Below are 22,244 nucleotides of genomic sequence, written 5' to 3' on the forward strand. Positions count from 1 at the left end.
GAGCTTAAGGGCAGGGAGCAGAAAGCTCAGGTCAGAGAAGCACGGGTCGGGGTGGGAAATGGGCCCTGGGAATGATGCTCGAGATCTGAGAAACATGGTGGGGGTGCATTTTTGGATTGCTCATGCTACAAAAGCAATGGTAATAGAGCAGGAGGAAGAGCCACCTGCAAGCTGTTCATCTTTTTCTGATGGAGACAACTCCGTGGGGCTCCCATGTCCCCCTGCGATCAGGGCGGGGAGAGGTACTGACAAATATCCTACCTACTTTCCAAGACTGGGAGAAATCTGACCATGTTTTAAAGCTGATTGTATGGAAACTACTAATAAAAATCAATATAAAGAGGTTTTTAAAGACCTCTTTAGGTTTTACATTGACATGGAAAACGTAATTGTAGAGGAGGGGGAAACGAGACATAAACCCGAGTGAAGAAATTTGCTTTGGATCATAGATGTGATATATTCAGTCCACACAATCTGGAGGAAAAGCAGGAAAGCAAAATTTAGGAACATGAAGGGGAAAAACACCCTGAATCTTCAAATTATGCTGATTGGAGCTTTTTTTTTTCCCCCTGAAAAAAAGTTAATTGAAACATTCTAAATCCAACACATTCCATATATTTTTGAGTTAAATAGTGGAAAGTAGGAAAGAATTTTAATTCCTACTTTAGGCCCTGGGTTTCTTTAAAATAATGCTCCCAAAGAAGCTTATAAACATAGGAGCACATTTACTAAGGGGGTGTGAGTGTGACTCATCAAGGTGGAGGCCCTAACAGATCATGGAGATAATACCTCCATCAGATAACAATATAATTGTGGACCAGGGGTAAGTTTAACTGTCAGGCCCCTACACTACTGGGACCCAAGGACGCCTCCATGCACTATGCTGTAACTGGCAAACATTAATTTCTCTAAAGATCAAACATAAGCTCTCTTACCTCAGGATTTACTACTTACTGGGGAAAATCTCTCTCTCTCTCTATGTCTCTCTCTCTCTTTTTCAGAAAATGATTAAATCTTCCTTTTAATGCATGCTTTTCCAAGGGATAAGAGTAACACATATACTCAGACAATCCTACAATGCTATAAATTACAATGTATTAATCCATAATAACATCTCCTCCAAAATCAATTTTTATTGAAAAAATGCTAAGTAAACAGCACATGACAAAACAGATTCCAACAAATGTCCCCAAATCTCAATTACTTTACAATAGTAGCTTATATATATATACAGGGTGGAGGAAAAGTTGATTTATAGTTGTGAGTATGCAAAATACAGTTCACTCTTGTATTAGTATTTCTTAATAATTTTTTGTATTATTTTCCATAAGAACAATTGTAAACCTACTTTTCCCCCATCTCGTCTATTATCAACCCAGTGTGGGACAAAAAAATACAACTCTATCAAGTAATTAAAAACTGATTAAGGGCTTAAGTCAAAATATCTGACAAGAATAAGTAAATTTGTTTTTCTTGAAAGTCCCTGCTTTTGGTCTATTTGTTTAGAATAGGCAGTTGCCATATTAAACAATTCAGAAATACCAGTGATGTCATGAAAAAATAAAGAACAATTTTATGTAAAAGACCTAATTATTTAATTGGAGAGCCTGCAGCTTTTGCTATGGTCTCTGGGTGTCTGGTTGCTAAAAGATTGTTGTGATTATCTTAAAAAAAAATAAGCTTTGCCTCAGAATAATTTTAAATTTATAGAAAACGACAAAGATAGTGCAGAGTTTCCCCTATTTGTACATCTTACGCTGGTCAGAGGTAATAAACCAACAATTGTACATTATTATTTTCTAAAGTTAGTACTTTATTCAGACGTCCCTATTTTTATCTCCTATCCTTCTGTTCCAGGATCCTGTCCAGGACACCACATTACTATTTAGTTGTCATGTCTCAGTCCCTCTTGCTTGTGACAGTTTCTCAGACTGTTCTTGATTTTGATGACCTTGACATTTGGAGGAGCACAGGTCAGGCGTTTTATAAAATCTCACTCACAATTTAGATGGGCGATGTTTTTCTTATGATGACACTGGCCTTATGGGCTTTGGGGAGGAAGACCCCAGAGACCGAGATCACATCTTGTCAAGAGTTCCTAAGTGCAACGTGGCTTATCACGGCGACCGGGATCAGTGCTGTCACGGTGCTGGTCAGGTCTCTCACCTGCACCAGGAGTCCTGTTTTCACTCACTCTTTGAAAGAAGTTCCCACGCACGGCCCACGATCAGACTGGGGAGCTATAGCGCCCTTCCCTGAGAGGTGAGTCGCTTAAATGATTTGAAATTCCTTCGCAGGGGATGTGCCTCTCCTTTTATTCATTGACTCATTTATCTACATCAGTAGAGACTCGTGGAAACTTCCTTGATACTTCGGGTTATTGTTCAAAACTGGTTTATTTAGTTGCGCAATTTGTTCCATCTTGGGTCACTTGGAACTCTGTAGGTTATCTTTTCAAATTCCACCCAAGGATCCCTAGTCATTAGTAGCTTTTTCAAGGAGCACAATTCTTTGCTTGTATCAGCATCACAAGTCGGGGGTCAGAGGTAATAGAGATGTGTTTGTCTTCAAATAAAGTTTTCTATAGCTACAGGGAACTGATAAAACATTCTAAAATAGACCCTAGGCAACCGTCACAAACCTGACCTCAGGCTCTCTACCACAGGACACTGCAGAATCTTCTAGCACTAACTTTTATTTCACTACTCGCAACTCAAATATGAATACATATATCCCCCAAATTATTTTCCATCATTTATTCTCACATTTTAAGTGATTTTTCTTTTAGTGTTTAAGGCAAAATAATGTTTTTTTCCTTGATGAAGCAACAAATTTAGACATTTAAATAATAAATGAAAACCTTCCGGTATAGTACAAGCTTTCCATGAGAGAGTTATGCTTTCAATTTTAATATTAAAATGCTAATTTTCATGGTCTTTTAGTCTATATATACACACAAATTTGCCTTAAATTAAGTTGCTTGTTATGAGTTATATAAATTGGCTCTTTGGGATAAATACTAAAAAAATTAAAAATATCTCCCATTAGAATTTAATCATTTAAAACTATTTTATGAGAGAACTTAGAGGTCTATATTTTTTAAGTGCCACACAGCTCTCTAAGGATGCAATTATTAAAACTGCTCAATAAAAGAATGGGAAAAAAAGGAAACATACACTCTACAAACAATATAATTCATGACGTATCTTCCATCTACATGATTTATGATATCTGTTCACGATTTACAGTTTGTAAGAATGAACTAGAGAATATTCTGTGACTTATACAGGACTAACAGCAATGTATTTTTATTAGATATAATTTAAGTTTTGTGTTTCTGCCTTCTAGATTTAATTTAATAAAGTGTATTTTAGTCACTACCTATAAATCAGAAAATGATATTACAAATTGAAAAAATTTTCCAATATTATGAAAACAATGTTTTCTTAATATATTTTAGAATACAATTAAAAATCTTTGTAGGACTTAAAATAAGTACAGAATGAATGTGCATTTTCAGTAAGAGAAGCATGGATATAGAGAAGCATGGATATAAAGGCACTAGATGCTGTACGTAGGAGGCACATAACTTCAGAATTCCCAAACAATTACTACTTAGAAAATATAAATAAGTGGTAATATAATTTCCTGGAAAATATGATTAGAGAGCCTTTCTGGACCCAGTGCTCTCACTTCTACTCTGAATTTTATAATACATGACTTGGGAGGGACATGCCACCGCATACTTACAGACGATTTCCAGCACCTCACACTATGGGTCTGACGCCAGCTTTGCTCCTGACTCAGGCACGGCATGAAACCAGCCGTGTCCCTTAAGCTGTCTTGGCCGGCCGAGTCCTACCCTCACCCTGTCACTAGTCACACCGCGTCCATTACTCATTCACCCAAACCTTCTGCGGCTAGTCTTTCCCGAACTCGCCGCATCTCACGGCGCAGCACCCAGGGCCCTCGCCCTCCGGCCACGGAGCTTCACTCGGGCCCTCACTCCAGCACATCCACCGCCACACCCACGGGCGGGCCTAGGCGACCGCCTGAAGTCTCGGTGTCTACACAGAGGTGCTGAACTGCTCGAGACAAAACACAGCCGTACCCAGGTGGCCCGACACTTTATGTTCCTCAACTCAGTCTCTTGTTTTACTCAGTTGTACCTTTTGACCTTCCCCTGGATCATCCCACAGTATTAAACCAGCTTTACCTTCAAGAAGAGTCACGTAAGCTTAATGCGACGTAAGGGTCATCTCTGCACAGCTCCCATCGTCTGCCTGCATCCGAGTAATTTGCTCACTTTCCATTGTGAACAGTTTCTCTTCTCCCATTACATGTAAAAACTTCAGCACAAAAATAGGATAAAGTCACTTAATCATGCACATATTTAAGTCTGAATACCATGAGTAATGGTTGATGTCAGATGCTTTCCTGTGTTTTTAATTTTTATTGAATTTATTGAAGTGACATTGGTTAATAAAATTATATAGGTTTCAGATGCGCAAAATTCTGATACGTCATCTGTATGTTGTATTGTGTGTTCGCCACCCAAAGCCAAGTCTCCTGTCACCATTTACAACCCCCTTCCCTCTTCTACCTCCCCGGCCCCTTTCCCTCTGGTAGTCACCACACTGCTGCCTGAGTCTATGAGTTTTACTGTTTTAATGGGAAAGAAGCTCAAGCATGAAAAGGGAAAATGCTGTAGCGAAAGGCTGGCGAGCAGACCCCAGATCCTTTAGACTCTGCAACTCGGCCTAGACTCAATATTCAAAATCTACTCTTAGCGCTTTACTGTCAAATTTTAAGTTTTTAAGAAAAACAAATGAGCATTTGTAATAACTAGGTTTTGACAGATGGGATCCAATCCAACATGATCAACTAGAAATAAGAAATAAAACTCTTTAGAAAACTGCACCAGTATCTGGTTAATGGCGCACCATTTCCCACTCAAGATTACCAGCTAAATATCTAAGATTCTTATAGACAGGAACAGAATATATGAATCCTAACAGTACATTTTCTATAAAGTCAAGAAAAAGACTGAGTCACTGAATCAGGATATGACTGAATCTCTCTGGGACAAAGGACAGTGGTTAAGATCCTGGCTTGAAGCCAGGTCCCTGGGTTCAAATCCCAGCTTCCCCACTTGGAAGCTGCCTGATCACTTCACCTCTCTATAATCTGGTTTTCTGAGCTGTAATATGATACAGATAGTACCTGTTGTGGGGTGGCTGCAAAAACTCAGTGAGATAATATAAATCAAGACACTTAGAACAGTGCCTGGCCCATAGAACTCAGCAGGTAACACTGCATCTGACCATCTTCTGTAGAATAAACCACTGGCTGTTGCTTTACCCACGTGTGACCGGTCAAAACATTTTAACAGTGATTCTTTCCCCCACAACATTAATGTAAAAATGCCTAAAATTTTGATTTATTATAGATGCGGAAGTCAGCCTAGTAGCAAGTTTTTCAAAGAAAACAAAGGGCAGTATTTCTCAGCACACAGTGTATAGTTTGTCAACTTCATTCTAACTTAGGTCAAGTAGAGCCACTTCATGTCTAGTTATTGATTATGGAAAGAATTTGAGACCATGGGGGTGTTTAAATACTTAATATTTTAAAAATGTAAAATTCAAAAATATATATATTTAAAAAATCACAGTGAGTCAAGTTATGTCCCAGGAAGAAACCCCACTTTCCAATGTCACTAGCTTCAAAATGCTCCCTTATGCGGTTGTATTTCCTAGTCACTGCGTGTTTACAGCAAGTGCTCCAGGGATCCAAGCACTGGCTTAAGGACACTCCGTGGTCATCACTCTATCTTGCTGTTTGCAGTGAGCGCTCACATAATTAGGGCTGAATACACTGCACTTTTAAAATTAAACCAAGCCTCTGGGAAAGAATCATGGAAATTGATGGTTAAAGGACACCCAGGCAATTAACAAGCATGATAAAGTTAAAAATTGAAGATGGAAAAGTAGGTTAAGAACTTTTCTCTCTCTTCCCAACATGGTTTGTGGATACAGAAGGCATATCAATTAGCTTCATTTTACCGTGGAGAAAAACGAGGGGCAGTCCGCGTTTTCATAAATAAGTAAACTGCTTTGCTATTTTCCAATGGACTTTTCTCTCTTTTAAGCACACAGTTCTGAAATTATTCTCAACTTGATTAACCTTTTGAAACAAACCTCAAAGCCCTTTTTGCTTTCTGGAATCACAACAGTGTGGCAATAAACTAATAAAGATTTAAATATTAAAATTCTGAGATTATTTTACCCCAGTACAGTAATTGGTTGTGTGGGGGTTTTTTTCCACCAAAAAAAATACATGCAAAAGTACTGATTATTTCTGATGGGAAATAAATGGTAGAAAAAAATTTAAAGTTTAGCTGATGATTAAATGTTATAGAATTAATGCATCCTGATTTTCTCCAGTGGCATAATTTCCCTGCTGGCATTCTTTCCCTCCTTATGAGCCGGTCTCCTTTACCAGACAAAAAGCCACCGAAAGGCTGGGACTTGGTGACATTCTTTTTTGCAGCTCAAGCACCTGCTAGTCCCTGAACACACGCTCAGCGCTCAGTGACTAGTCCCTGAGCGAGCGGGTTCCCGGCGTGATCCCGCATCTCTCGGAGGAGCCCCGCTCTGTCTCCTCGCTCACTGCGGGCCTCTTGCTCCCGGCTGTGCAGCTCTGCGCCTGGGAGCGGCGCTTCCAGAAGGTGCCTGCGGGTGACGCGGGAGGTCACCTCTTCTCAGGGCCATCAGGGGCCTTGCTTCCCGCTCCTGCCTTCTTTCCACTTACGTGGAGGTTCCAAAGCCCACGCCTGGCAGTTTTTGCAGGTTTGTCCTGACCTGCTCATCGCTTAGGTCGGGGGGAAGAACCTTGCTGTGACAGTTGTCCAGGCTGTTTTGGGTTTTGCTAACTGTTCCTCGATCGGAATTGTAGGTGCAAACACTAAGCTGCCACTATCTTCTCAAACTCAAGTCCCCTTTCCTTTTGAAAATTATGTCAACTTCAATTTTCTTGTATCAAGATCTGTGCTACCTTTTCTACTAACTTAATGCGAGGATCAATTTAATAGTGTTTACTGGGAAAAATCACTGTTGGAATTCTTTAAGTTTGGTGAACACAATAAAATAACCTACTCACACAGTTAAAAATCAAAATTAATCCCCTTTGAAAACAGGGACTCAGTATTTTATTAATTATACCTATAGAGACACTGCTCATTTCCCATCTCTATACAATAGGACTTGAAATGAAATGTGCACTCTTATACCAAGCAGCACAGTTTAGCAAAAGAAAAAAATGATACATATGAGAAAGTAATGCCAATCCTTATTTAAATGTCATTGCCCAAAGAGATATATTTTCAAGACTGTTTTGATGAAGATAGCTTTCATTCCAAAAGCAATGACATTTAAATAGCTTTTATAAGGCTGCGAAAAAAAGCCATCCAAGATAGCCACAAACTATATCCCCAAATTTTTTTGAACTACATTAAAAACAAGCATTACAGTAAACAGAATTAAAATAAGTATAAATGTCTATTATTTTATATGTCTTCAAATTTTATTCCTAATTACATGTTTCTGTGTATTAGATTAGGCTATCCACACTAAATTAAAATATTCAATTTTTTGTAGAAAATATAGGGAAAAAGAGCAACTGGTTGTTGGAAATTGGGTATAAAAACCAAGATTGAACATAGTGCTGCTATTAACACTTCTTCATTCATTCAGATTTAATTGAATGCCTACTTTGTGCCATGCATGAGTCTAGCCCTGGAAATACAGCGGTTAAAACGATTTTTTTAAAAAACGCTAATGTTAAGTGAGGCTTAAATTAAAGAAAAGGGAAGATAAAAATCAAATTAGATAAATCAAACATTTAGTATAATGTTATGATAAGTTCTGTGAAGAAAAGGCAGGGTGGGGATATGAGGAATAGCTAATAGCCAGGGGTTTAGGACAGGGTTGAAATGTTACTCAGATTGTACTATATGTTCATAATTTTCTACAAGTATGAAGAGTGCTATAGGGTTATTCAGTATCCATATAATTGCAAATGGGTCATTTTTTGTAAGATAATTTACTAGCCTTTACATTTTCAAGAACTTTTTATACAGGGTCACACTGACCTTTACAAAAGTTGCAGGACTGTCTTTGGAGTCACATATTGGAAAACTCCCCCCCTAGCGATATTATTAAACAACTCACTCATATTTTCCCAGGAACGCTGATTTCAGTTATTTTTACCTTTTATAAATTTAAAGCTATTTGGATTTAATTTGGTTTCAAGCTCATAAAAATGGATTTTACTTAATTACTCTAGTTATATAATACTATTTATCATGTAACATCTTTTTTACATTGATTTGTAGCTTTCATATTTGGGTATATAGCTTATATTTTGTTTTTTGCATTTATCCAGTAACTTTTTTATTACATATCATCAATCACAGTTCTTAATATTTAGGAAAGTTACTGATATATTTTAATATATTTATCTTATAATCAGTCACCCTACTAAACTTTAGAGTTAATTCTATCGTTTCTTAGTTGGTTCAATCCGCTTAAGGTAGGTAAGCATCCAGCCCAAAAAAATAATTTATCTCCTCTCATCCCAAATACACTTCTAGCTATAATTTTGTGCTTCACTGCCCTGATGGAACAGTCCAGAACAAATCTCTACTCCATCCCCACAGACAAGGTATCCATCCTCAAAACTAAATCCCCTGATGGATGGGCAATACTCTCCCCTCAAAGGTGAGTCTTCTAAGCTACGGCTCTAATTATTCAATGGCTTGTCCAAGCAAAACTGTCTCCCTATATCTTCTATACATTGCTTTTAGTATCATACTTCTGTGTAAAAACATTAAATAGTTCAGGAAGTCTTAACTAGGGGTCCAAAAATCAACATGCTTGGAGGGAACCACAAACCTCTTGAAATTACAAAATTTTATGAATATATGCACTTTAACAGGGCACAGAGGCCACAGCCTTCACTTGATTTTTAAAGTGTTCTATGAGCCTGGAAGTCTAGGCTAACACAAATGGATGGCCATGAATGATTAATACAATCAATAGTTACCGTTAACAGAATTACGGGGTCATTTATGTTGTTCAATATATATATACAGCCATAAGTAGGTGTTTTTAGCATATACTTTTGCTATTTTATATAAATAAAAAATACATGTACATCCCAAGCAATATATCTGTTTTTAATCGTCACTGTAATTTCCTCACATGATTATTCAAGACAATTACCAAGTGTATTGCTCAGAACAAAGAAGCATTATAAAAATAATTATTTAAACAATAGATTGCTCTTCTAGCAAAAATAACTGGTACTCATTTCCTCTATAGGTACTACGCAGAAAACCTGCAAAATTCATTTCTCAGCCTCTACTCATGTCTCTCGGGCAACTAAGCCTGTATAATTTTAATAAGGGATATTCTCTTTTTCTAAAAAAAAAAAAAATAACAAGACTAAACATTCTGTAAGGGCAATAAGTGACATCTGCTCTAAAATGATGTTAAAAAAAGATTTTAAAATAACTGTTTCAAATTTGCAGCCTTTCTTACATCATATTTCTAAACGATAGCTTTTCATGACTATTAAGTTTGACAATAAAAAAGAAAATGAAAGAACGTAACAAGTTATGAATCATCTTATTTGGCTCATATATAACACTTCACTGATTTGAAATGAAATCCCAAATGGTACAACTGTGCCATTTTCTGATAAAAATAAAGATGAACAGAAAGGCGTACATGCAACTGAAGGCCATTAGGATTTTCCCTGAAAGCTATTTCTAAATGTTCGACGCCGTGGCCTTCCATACCAACGTGGAAGGCACCGCTGCCAGGTCTGGGAAATGTGGCAGAGAGGCTGTGTTAGATGTTTCCAACGCCAGCTGCCTCAGGAGTGAGCCTACTCACAAAGCACACACGGGAATTGCCACCCGGCTTCCAGAAGATAGAGAAAACGGGGTAGCCTGTCGCTTACGGGGCTGCCTTCACAGACACCTCTGCTTAAGGAATTCTAAAGACTGTCAAGTGTGTGTGAAGAGAGTATTTTCCTTCTCAGATAGCTCACATGCCCCAATTCTGTTTCAATTTCCCTTTCATAACAATAGCTAACACATAGAGAGCATCAGTGCAGAACATAATTCTTAGGCATGACATATCTAGACACCATATAAATATTTATAATATAAATATAAAATATGTATCTTCCCCCAAACCTGATAAGATACATATTTTATAGAGGAAAATAAGGAAACTTTTTTCCAAAAAGTTTGGAAACTGAGGCCCAAGTGGTAGAGCTGGGATTCTATCCCAAACATCCTGGCTCCAGAGTCTGCATTCTTGGAAAAACTATATTTTACCTCAAAATATATATACAGTCTTTTTTTTTTTTAAGTAAAATAGCATTAAGGGATTATTAAAAAAACATAAACCCTGCCCCACTCCTTTCACTCTACACACCCATTCTCATAATTCAAATACCTTGTTTCTTTTGATATTTAATATGTATTTCAAACAGAAATTGATAAATCAACTGTAAACCCTGCTCATTTCCATTTATGGCATGTGAGGATTTAGCTTTCTTACAGTGCCCGATCCTGTACCTATCTCGTGCCCTCCGAGAATGAATGGGCCATAATCTGCTTAGGTCAGTCAATCTCTACACTATTCTGACCAGGTAGGCGGTACTCACTGCTCAGCCAGACAATGCATAGTGATTTTCCCCCCCCTTTTTTAATGCATCTTCAAATCATTCTGGAGTTGGAAAAGGTCTTTTGTTTATTTGCTTGTATTCAATGTACCCTATAGGTGTTTATGTGAAAGTCAAAGACATCTTGTTCCAAATGATCTGTGGAACACCCATGAACATTACCTTTCAGACGTCTATATTCATCTGTGTGTTTTTCTCCTGAAAGCCTTTTCCCAGAACCCTCTGCTTCCCCACCCCTGTATAGATTGGTAGCCTTCAAGACACAAGGTTACTCCTTGGACTCTCTTTCAATATCCCTCTGTGTTAAATCCCATATCCCCACCTTCTATGTTTTCACATTATTTTGGTGTAGTCCCTTCCTTGTTTTGCTGGGGCACATTATCCAGTAACTTTCTAAGAAAGGATACATAAGTGGTTAAGAACTATGAATGTCTTTAGTCTTTATATCATTGCAGGGTACCTACTTTTTTGGAAATCACTTTCTCTCAGAATTTTGTAGACTTTGTTACATTACATTTAGCTTAGGGTACCATTTCTCACTTCCTGATATGTAACTTTCTCTTTGGAAAGTTTCAGTATTTTTTTTTTTCCTGATTCAGTGGAATCCTGAAGCTTCTGTGCAATGATCCTTGTGGAGTCTTTTTCTTTCACAGTGCCGAGCACTCCGTTGAGCTCTTCAAAACGACATTTCACTCCCTGCTGTCTGGAAAATACTGTTTAAAATGTCTCTGTTAATTTCGTAAGTCCATTTTCGCAGGTTTTTTCCATTCTGGAAGTCTTTTTAAAGATTTTGACCTTATAAGTTGTCCTTTATTTTGCTTAAATTTTCTGGGGTTCCCCCCCTTAATTCTGAAAGGTTTCCTAGACTTTATATGCCAACTTGTGCTATCCAAGTGCTCTTGGTTATTCTCTGGGTACTCCTTCCATAGCACGTTATTATCATCATTATAGATAAAGTGCTTCCTGAAGATATCACGATGGAGCATTTTTAATAATGTAATCTCTCCTCACCCCAAATGCCTCTGGACTTCATTTTGCTGCTTGATTAGGCTTCAGCTTTTATGATGGTGACTTGTCTCGAAAATCTCGTCATCTTCTGTTTTCAGATCACGTCAGACGATGGGATTCCGAGATGTAATTACAGCCTCTGTGTACACAGGCGAGGCTCTCTGCGGGGCCAGCAGGGAATAAGCAACGTCCTACTGGGCGACCTTGAGGCGCCTCCCACTGGAGGTGTTTCCTCCGATTCCCGGCCTGAGCAGAACTGACCCGACGCGAGCGTTCCAACGTCAGACGTGAGCGTCCGTGTCCACTGAGACCCTCATTTAGACCTCCCGGTCCCCGCCTGGCTTCCTGGAAACTGTCCTGAGCACCTCTGGGGTTCAGAGGTGAAGGCCGTGGGCGTGGGCTGGTTTCTCCAGCAGCCTTCTGTTCTCCACGACGCTTTGGGATCCCTGGCTCTCTGCCCTCTCTTCTTCCTTCTGTCTGTCTCCGTGCCTGTGTCTGTCTGCTGTGTGTATCATTTTGCGATGACTGCAAAAGGGAGGCAGCATAAATGACTGGGTTTGCTCCATCATGTTTTCACGGCTTTCTGCAGGTTTGGTGAATTATCCCTTGTTTCCTTTTAGGCCAAAGAGCAGGAGTGTGAGAACTGCGACCGGGAAGGGCTGCCTGCCAGGCCCCAGTCTCACACCCTGGGCCACCTCCACGTTCACGCAGGTCCAGGGAAATGCGACAGTTGGGACGCGTACTTGAGGGAGGCCCTGAGGAGGGCATGCCAGGTGTTACCGTGGGGGAAAAGCCTCTCTGTCGGGGTTTATTAGTTCCAAGATTAAAGGTGGACACATGCGCTGGTTGGAGACTAATTCTTTGTCCGTTTCATTCAGTAATATTTGTTAAAAGTCTGTCATGTTGACTCAGCAGTTTCACTTCTGAGAGAAATGAAAAATATATCTCTGCACAAAAGTAAATTACACAAGAATGTTCATGCGGATGGTATTCACAATGGCCGAAAAGGACAGAACAATCCAGATTTCCACCAACTGATGAACAGGTATAGAAAAGTTGGCATAACCATACAATAGAGCAGTAGTCAGCAAAAAAGGAATAAAGTACTAAAACACGGACGAAACTTGAACACATTATGCTAAGGAACGAACAAAAGACTACATAGTCCATGCTTCCACTGATATGCCCTGCCCAGATTCTAAAAAAGAATGGATTCTCACAGTAATGGCAGCTTCTAAAGCAGCAATTTTCAACCGGGGTCCCTCAAGAATTTGCAAGCATGCAATACCTGACTATTTAGGCAGGGACAGTGACCTCTTTTCCCTTAGATTGGCAAAAAAAAAAAAAAAAAAAGACAACAGCCACCACAACAACAGATGTCAGGTGTAAACGTCCTGGTCTGAACCATAAATGTAAAGGTCATACAATCGAGTTGCATCTAATCGGTCACGTTGCATAGTAAGGTTGCGTCCGACTGGTTAAGTCTTGGTACCAGACATCCTTTCAAACAAGTATAGGCACCTGATTTTTTTTAAAGTCACTTTGAGTAAAAAGGGTAGATAATTACTATTTTTTCGTAAATCAATCAAAGTTATACCTATTTTTTTGTCAGACTGGCAAAAAATATATTTTCTGGCGTGTCGTAGAATGTGAGTAGTTTATGGGCCACGAGGTGAAAGAGGCTGGAAGTCGCTGCTCTCCCGGGTTTCCAGCAGAATGACTTCGCTGTCAGACGTTACACAGCACCGCCTGTCTGCCCTCTGCCATGAGCAGGATGGAGCACGGTTGCGACCTTCTGTCCTAAGGCTGCCTGCGCTCACCTGAGCAGGAACCTGCACCACGGCTAAACTTTCAAAAGGTGTGTCCACGGGCGGCAGTGTTAGCTGCAAAACCCACAGGCGCGGGATCTAAAATGCTCACAGCAGCGATTCCACTCCCTGAGCTCGGCCCGGGCCTAACGAAGGGCCGCGCACAAAGGCGTTCGCTGCAGGGCCGCGGGCAGGCCCGAAACCCCAGAAGGCAGGAACACACAAGGTTTGTCAAGAGCCGCTATGAGTCTAACTAGCCTCACTTCTTCAGAGTTATCGCCAACGCTGTCAAAATGAAGCCAGGGCTATGTAAATGAGATTTTCAAACTGTACATCTGGGGCATGTGGAGTTTTGCTACTTTGCTTTTACTGAGCGGTCGGTCAGCAGGTGAAAGAGTTGAAGAATATTAAGGGTAAATTAACTAATAAACTTGGAAAGGGTCATGAAATCAACTTTTGCCACTCAAACTTTGGCGAAATGTTTCGGGTAAATGCTCAACTCAAAAATAATGCACATCTATATGCAGGGTGGGGCAAAAGCAGGTTTACAGTTGTTCGTATGGAAAATGATACAATAATTAATCAATAATAACACAAGATTAAACTGTTTCACATACTCACAGCTGTAAACCTACTTTTGCCCCACCCTGTATGGCTGCAGACCCACAACTGTACACAGATGTCCCTTGAATAGTTCATGTCACACGTGCCTGTGTGTGTGCACGTGCGCGCACACGCACACACGCACAGAGCCAGGAAGGTTTATTTTGCAAAAACCTGGAAATTCCAGGATGCGCCAGGGAGCATCACCATTTTCCCCTAATTTATTTTTTCAGAATAATAATGATAAGATGCCTTCACCAAGAAAAGTATTTTTAGAAGGAGTACTTAGTGTAAGTGACAATAGTCTCCCTTCCTAGTGATGCAGGTTTTTTCTCCATTACCCCCCCATCTGCTCCTAACTGCACGGCCTGCTTCAGTCCGCTACTTCTTTACACACAGGATGGGAGGGAAATCTGTCACAGATCCTGGAAATGTTCAGGGCTTCACGAGGTGCTAGTGGTCTGCATAATTTGTACTGTAGTAAACAACAAAGTCCTCGTTTTAAACCCAACTCTGTTTCTAAATAATGGAGTGAATTATCTGCTAAACACAAGAACTGAAAATCACATCGCATGTGGTCTGCTTCCCTCCCACTCACTTTGGGACAGAGGTTCATTGAGTGGAATAACGCAGAACTACAAATACTATTCAAATTGCTTTTGGGTGTTGGTTTATGTTTTTTGGTTTGTGCTTTTGATCAAGCAGATATAATTTAATTAGGTTTTGTTAAATAAGCCCATGATAATAATGTTTCAATGGGTTTAAAATTCATTATTATTCTACATTCAAGTTCATAAATATGAGTCCATATAATTAAATATGAATTGGTAAAAGTGCACTGTCCCAATGTGTCTTAGTTTATATCAAGTAGGTAAAGTAGGTCTAAAGAGAAAGTTGCTCAGAAAGAAAATGGAAAACATCTCATAATATATCGCTAGTATAACTATATCATAAATGCAATTAAAGCCTGAAACATTTAATAAAGCTTAAAGATGTATAACTTACATGTATACTAAGAAAAAATAACTAAAAAATTCCTAACTCTAAATCTTTACAATAATTTCACTTGAATTGGGCCTAAAAGTTATTAGAGCCACTAAGAAAAAATAGAAAAGTTCACCTAACAGAGAAAAATAAATAAATCCTTATGGTTAATCTTGGCTGTGTTGACAGGGGAAGGAAATAAAGGGAGCAGGAGTGAGTGTTGCTGGGGGAACAGAGATAACATAGCAATAGGCTAATTAGTCCTTAGACCCCAGAGGGTTGAATTGTTTCCTCCGGAGAGACTCCTGGAAACAAAAGGTCTGTCCGACTGACTGTGTAACAGGGTGAAGCCTCCCTCCTCTAATGGGCACAATGACCTCTGACACCAGCACAGGTGTGGACACAGCTCAGGCAGAGGTGGAACCCGGAGAGTCCCTTCTCCAGCAAGTGACTCCCATCTCTAGAGACCTGTGCACCTTAGGACACAATAAGCTTTGCACACAGTTATCCCGACTAATTGATGAGAAGTATGGGAGAAATAACGCTGAGATATGCAATCTCCTCCCCTGTCAGAAGCCAGAGGTTGGCAGGCAATATAGATGGAATAGGAGCATTATTTTTTAAATTTATCTTTATTGTTGGAAGAGAGCTCTTATAAAGAGATTAACCAAAAAACTTACATGCGTATATGCATAACTCATGGACACAGACAAGAGCGTGGTGAAGGCCTGGGGATAGGGGCAGGAGTGGGGTGGGGGAGGTTAATGGGAGAAGAAGGGGGCGTCTGTAATACTTTCAACAATAAAGATGTGTTTTAAAAAATAATAAATAAGTAAATCAATAATAAATAAAATAAAAGAGCCCTTATGTTAGGGTAATCCAGCAAAATAATGTCTGAATTCTCAAAATGGCAAATAGTGTAGTGATTACTCTTCTGAGGTAAATTACTGGCATAACAAAAATCACCCACAAAAGTACTCTAAATATTCTTTCATCCATTTGAATGATTATATCGAAACTACGGATTGGCTGTAAAAGCACAATGCCTGGCCAGTGTCACTTTTTACTATTATTAAATAAGTGAAAAGTAAAACTTTAGCTACTGAATATATAATCACTGTTAATCTCAAAAAAATCAAATGTAATCTCCAAATTAAATATCTGTGTTTTGTTCACATGAAAGTAGATAAGACTGACACCATGTCCTCACTATGCAAAGATCAGTGTAACCTTATTCTTTAAGTGACAATATTTCCCCTAGTTTGATCAGAGACCATGGTATAAACAAAACCATAAGATTTTTTTCACCAAATTCCCTAGCTCCCGCCCAGCTTTCCTAACACTATTGAAAAGTATTTGACTCTGGTTTCGTCCCTGAAGGTCTCCGACATCCTCTCCTGAGAAAGAGGGAAATGCGGAGCCTCTTCTCTGCTTCCATGGGAGGAGGACACCACCTACCAGCTCTCCTGGGCCACTGGGAGAGGCCTGTGGCTGGCTCCCCGGGGGGCTCAGAGGGAGCTCAGCCCTAGGAAGCAGCAGGGGAGGCGGGAAAGTGGAGAGAAGTCATCCCGAGAAGGGAGAGACACAAGATCATCAGCCACAGTGTTCAAGTCCAGACGTGCCCTGGAGTAGCAAGTTGGGGCTACAATCAGCAGTGTGGGGCTCACCAAAGAGCAGGTGAGTCAACCTGCCTGGCCACACAGAGGCTTATGAAAGTGTCAAGGGAAAGCCCTTTGGGGGTCCCTCTCCACAACACCTCCCCCGTGGAAACATTTTCTTAAAATCACTTTCTCAGTGGATAAATGACTGAGGGAGAGTGTGGCATTGAAGGAATCACAGCTAAGAGCCTCCCTTAAAGTGTCCTCCTCAGACAAGGGCCTCAAGGTGCACAGGTCGTGACCATAACGTACCTACTGTGTTGAAGGTTACTCACCACTGCTTTTCCTTTAGACGAAAATACTGTCAGAATTTTATCTCTCAAATAAGTATCTATTACTTCCTCAGTTTGTTGTTTTAGGAATACTATCATTATAATTTTTAAAATCTGTTTTTAAGATATCTTCCAGTTAAAAAAATTAATCATAGTAATTGTCATTTTTTTTCCAATTATGCAATTTTTCACACATTCCAAATCACTCAGTGGGATTTGTTTAGAGTTTTAGTTCACTTCTTAGTCGTCTCCCATTTCTTTGAAATGCGTGATAAAACTGAACCACCTGATTTCAATTCCTTCCTGTTTTTTAGTAACATTTCTTTCTTTCTTTTTAAAGAGATACTTTCATATGACTTACTTGGGAAAATGTGGAGAATCTTTACTTTCATGAATTTCATTCATTCAAAACATTCCAGTACACCATTCCAATTCCTGAAAGACGGCCCTATATTTTTACCCAGTAAGGGGTAAGATTTTAATTGTTGGATGTATGACACCATTTTGGAAAATGTAGTCTTTACACGCTGTTCAAAAAATACACATATTTTGTAATCATTCAACCGAGTGTGAAGTTAAAGTTTAGCGTTTTCTTTGCATGGGAACATGGACCCAAAGATATTCCTGGGAAGCCCATGCTTACTTTTGTTATTAAGAACGCAGGCTGCTGCCAAATAAAGTTTTTCCATAAAAAAGAAAAAGCTCCTATGCATTGCAACCTATTTCCACTGAGGACGGAGCGAGACCGCATCCTACGTATAATTTCAACCTCTGCAACTCTAAAGAACGGGGCGATCTTCCTTTCTGGCAAGGTCACTGATCCCAGTGTTCCTACGGTATCTTCCCCGTGGAGATAAACGCTAGATCCTGTACAGATCCCTTTGGTTGGAACATTGTTTCAGTCGAACTCCTGATTCCTATGGGCTGTGAACGCCATTAGGTGCCCTAAGCTCTCCTCTGGACGTTGCTGTGCCTTCGCAAATAGGACCCTTAAAGCCACACACTGCCTAACACCCATCGCCTCTCCGCATAAACGGCAGAGGCGCCTGAGCCTCCCGGGAAGGCGCGGGGCCCGGGCCCGGGGGTCTGCGCCCCGCCCCGCGCGGCTCAGGACCGCGGACAGCGCCGCCGAGGCCGCACCGGCGCCGCGCAGTCTGCCCGCCGTGGCCGGAGCCGCTGCGCACCGGTCGCCGGTTCCTTTCCAAGCGCGCCCAGCGAGTTAATTCATTAATCGAGGCCACCCCGAGGTACCCGCGCGCGCGCAATGGAAAGCCGGCCTTACCCGGCTGAAACCACGGGGCTGCGGGCGCGCTGGGAAGGCGGCGACCTCGCGACCTTCCCTTGCTAATCCCCACCCCACCCGCGGGAGCGAGGGAGCACTGGGTGACACGCACGGTGGGGAAACGACTGAATCGTGCGTCCTGGAGGCAGCATCCCTGGCAGCTGACAGCTCCCTGCCCCAGTTCCCGAGCTGGGGAAACGGGAAGCGGTTTCTGAGACCGGCTGGGAGTCAAGGTCAAGGGAGGGTGTCCCCGTGTTTCACGGGGGGACTCTGGGAACGCCCGCCCGGGTCCGTGTCAGCCGGTCGCGCTGCCGCCCAGCCCAGCCCCGCAGCGCCCGCCGCCCGCGCGGGGATCTCAGGTCCCGCTGCCGGCGGCCGGAGCGCAGGTCCCCGCGCCCAGCCTCGGGCCACCGGCCGCCGGGCGCGGGAGCGGGAGCGGGCGGGACGTGGCGGGAGCCGCGGGGACCTGTGGGCGACTGTCCCCGGCCGGCCGCCCCGCGCTCGGCCCCAGGAGCCGCTCCTGCCCTTGGGGGAGGGACGCGCTCCTCGGGGTGGGCGGCAGGGCCCCCCCAAAACCACTTTCTGGCCGCTTCCTTGCACCGTCTCCTCCTAAGGAAAAGTTTCCTCGCACAACTTCGCGTCCTCCCATCGGGGGTCACCGAGGCGTTTCTCCCCGCGCCCCCCTCCCCCATCGGTCCCCAAAGTTCGCGAGGCCAAGAGGGACAGGTCCCCAGGTCCGCGCCCCACCCCGTCCCGGGTGGAAACTAGTTGAGGAGCCCGCCCGGCCGGAGGGGGCCTCCGCGCGCCCCGCGCCCCCAGCCCCGCGCCCCGGCGGCCGCGCGCGCGGGGGGCGTCACCTGAAGTCGCTGTAGGGGTGGATGATCCAGAAGCCTGCAGTTTTAACCCGTTCCTGCTCTTTCTCCACCGCCTTCTGGCTCCCGAACATGCGGAGCGAGAATTTGTTGACGCCGGGCTGCAGCATGGAGGTGAACTGGCGCTGCATGAAGCCGTACTGCCGCCGCGGGCCCTCGGCGTCCTCCAGGCCCCCGGCCTCCTCGCCGTCCGCCTTGAAGCACACGGAGTTGCCCAGCTCCTTGGCGCCCGGCCCGCCGCCCCCCGGGCTGCCCGGGCCCTTGTCGCCGGCGCCCGGGCCCGCGCCCGTCGCGGGCGGCTTGGCGGGGTACACGCCGCGGCCATCGTCCCGGCCGCCCGACGAGGAGTTGGGCTGGCCGCCCGCTTCCATGCCCGGGGCGCGCGGACACGGCGGGCGGCGCCGGCTCCAAGCTCGCCCGGGGCTCGGAGCTGCGGGGCCGGGGCCGAGCCGGCTGCGCGCGAGCCCGGCTGCCCGTCGCGGCGGCGCCTGTGCTTCCCGCCCGCCCGCCGCGCGCCCGGCTCCCGCGCCGCCGCCGCCCTCAGTGCCGCGCTCGGGCTGGGCTCGGGCTGCGCCCCGGCCGCCGGGCTGCGCTCCCCCGCCGGCGCCGCCCCGCGGCCGCCCCCTGCCGGCCGGAAGGCGCCGCGCCCGCCCCGCGCCCGCCCGCGCCGCGCTTCTGCCCGGCGTGACACGGACCGGCGCCCCGCACGCGCGTCCCTGGGCTGTGGGAGGCGTCCCCGCGTGCGAGCAGGGGGCAGGCGCGGAGGGAGGGAGGCTGGGCGGGGGGTGAGGGCTCGTCCAGAAGCAAACGTCCCGGAGACGCCGCCAGCTGGTCTGACCGCCGTGTGCATGACCGTGCAGACAGGGAGGGAGGGCGCGCGCAGGAATGTCACGGCCGCGCTGGAGGTGCGGGAAAGGGGGACTTGCCCCGATGGCAGGTGTCCTGAGCAGAAGGGAAGCTCAGAGAGAGAGAGAGACAGAGACACAGAGACAGAGAGAGAGGAAGTGCCCTGGGGCGCACGGGCACGCGCAAAGGCTACCATGCCTGGGTCCCCGGAGTAACCAGCTCCTGAGGGCTTTCCAGAGGCGGCCCTGCACCCAGGGACGGCTGACCACCCCCGCTCGCCCCGCGGCCTCCCCGCGCGCCCCTGACGCGGGGGATGAGGTTTCCTCGCACTATCCCAGGTGCCAGCAGGTCCTCCAGCCGCCCTTACGGAGCCCAAAGCGCGCTAGGGAGACCTCGCCAGGGCTGGCCTATCTTTCAGATCAGTTATGGAGCCAAGAAAGCACAGCGAGAGGCCTGCCTGCTGGTCAGTGTCCACCTAGCCCTCGCCAGGAAGCCAAGAGGCCTTGGCATCGAGACCGCGCACCATCAGCATCTCAGACGGGGAGGCATTCGCTCCTGAACCGCGCAGTGTTCCCAGACCCCCCCACACACACTCCCTCTCGGCCTCCCAAGCCCACCCATTAGCTCAAGGAAACAGGATGTCCTGCCAACCTCCCTGGTCCCCGGGCAGGGCAGCCCCGAATCTGACCAGCCCAAGGCTGCCCAGGGCCCCAGCGCATCTGTTGCAGACGGAGCGCTGTCTTCCCACCCACAGCCTCCTCAGGAAATCCTGCCCGCCAGGCCGCACCTCATGGGCAGGTGTCCCCCAAGGCCACCTTCTGCGGGAAGAGGGGTGGGCCCCCCAAGGAGGGAATCTATGAGAAGCTGGCCACCCATGGCCAGCATGAGAGTGAGTGGGCCCAGTCAGGGCACTTTCCTGAAAAACTGAACAGAGATGAAGCCAGTTAGCCATGGGCCAGGCGAGAATCCGACAAAGGAAGGGAACTGGGTGCCTTCCCGAGGGGTGAACAGAGCTGGGAAAGGGAGCGGGGAGAAGAGAAAAGCAGGGGGAAGCAGAAGGGCCGCCCCGCTGTGTTCTGATTTTGCAGGACTCCCCTTCGTTCTACTTACCAGGCCTGTGCTAAGTCCCTCCCAGGGAGCTCCATCCTGACTCAGACACCATCTGCTTCCAGCGAGTCAAGAGCCAGAGCCCTAAGAAATGAGTATAGGCGGCCAGATTTCAATGGTGACAAGCAGGGAAATGGGGAGCCCTACAGTGCCGTGTTCTATCAAAGCAGGGACTCTGGAAACACAAGAGGTCAGATGAGGGTGCCGCTTGCCAAGGGCAGGAGGAAGCCCAGGGGCAGGAGGAAGCCGAAGGCCCAGCTCCTCCTAAGAAAGGTCGGGTTGCTCGGGCAGCTGGTCTTTATCAGCCCGTAGATGCCCCCCACTTCTCTCCCATTCTGCTTGTGCTCCAACCCCTCTATTTTCAGTCAGGAGTGTGACAATGTATATTTTAACATAAATTTTAAATTTTATGATAATGTAAAAATATACCGTCTAAAATGTTATGCTGAGTTTCAGTTGCTTTCTCTTTTCTTCTAGCCAATCCTATTTGTTCTATTTCAACTAAATCTTAATCATGATCAGGCAGTTATTTTAGGCAGAGATTTTTCTCAGTTTTAATGTCTGTACTGAATAATGTAACAGAACTACTAAAAAACAAGTTTTCAAAACAGAACAAAGAAATAGCTAAATAGGGTCACAAGTCATCGGTTGCTCCAGGCACAGCTTTTAGGTCATTTTTCATTCATTCGTTCAAATTCTCAAAAAAATGCATTATCTTTTTATTAAATTTTGAGGATGTGTAAGTGTGATATTCATTTATTAAAGTTATCAGTAATAAAAATGTCAAGTTTATTTACTGTACATTTAGATTATTGATTGAAAGCTGTTTAGAATGTGAACTTAAACAAGAAACTTCCCTAGAAAAGAGAGAGAACTTGGGAGGTTAGGAGAGAGTGGAAGCTACAAAAGAATGGAAACAATGAGACAGACCGAATCAGCAAATACGTTTTAAAATGGGAATTAATCATGAAACTAGGCTCCCATGGCTAGACCAGATAAAGTTCTTTCATTGTTTAATTGTTCCATTCTGCTTCTGAATTCACTCCACG

The 22,244-nt window shown here is 44.1% G+C and overlaps 1 protein-coding gene across 1 annotated transcript in view; it reads right to left on the bottom strand.

Moving 5' to 3' along the window:
- Window positions 1-19,613, bottom strand: part of HCN1 (hyperpolarization activated cyclic nucleotide gated potassium channel 1) — a gene marked incomplete at its 5' end in the record, with an annotated part of 254,454 nt that extends 234,841 nt beyond the window's left edge. Inside the window, one exon of the mRNA XM_081132542.1 lies at window positions 19,228-19,613. Coding sequence (XP_080988668.1) covers window positions 19,228-19,613 — 386 coding nt within the window. The remainder of the gene's footprint in view (window positions 1-19,227) is intronic.
- Between the last annotated feature and the right edge of the window lie 2,631 nt (window positions 19,614-22,244).

The sequence above is a fragment of the Miniopterus schreibersii genome, assembly GCF_964146895.1.
Source record: "Miniopterus schreibersii genome assembly, chromosome: 3".
Lineage (NCBI taxonomy): Eukaryota > Metazoa > Chordata > Mammalia > Chiroptera > Miniopteridae > Miniopterus > Miniopterus schreibersii.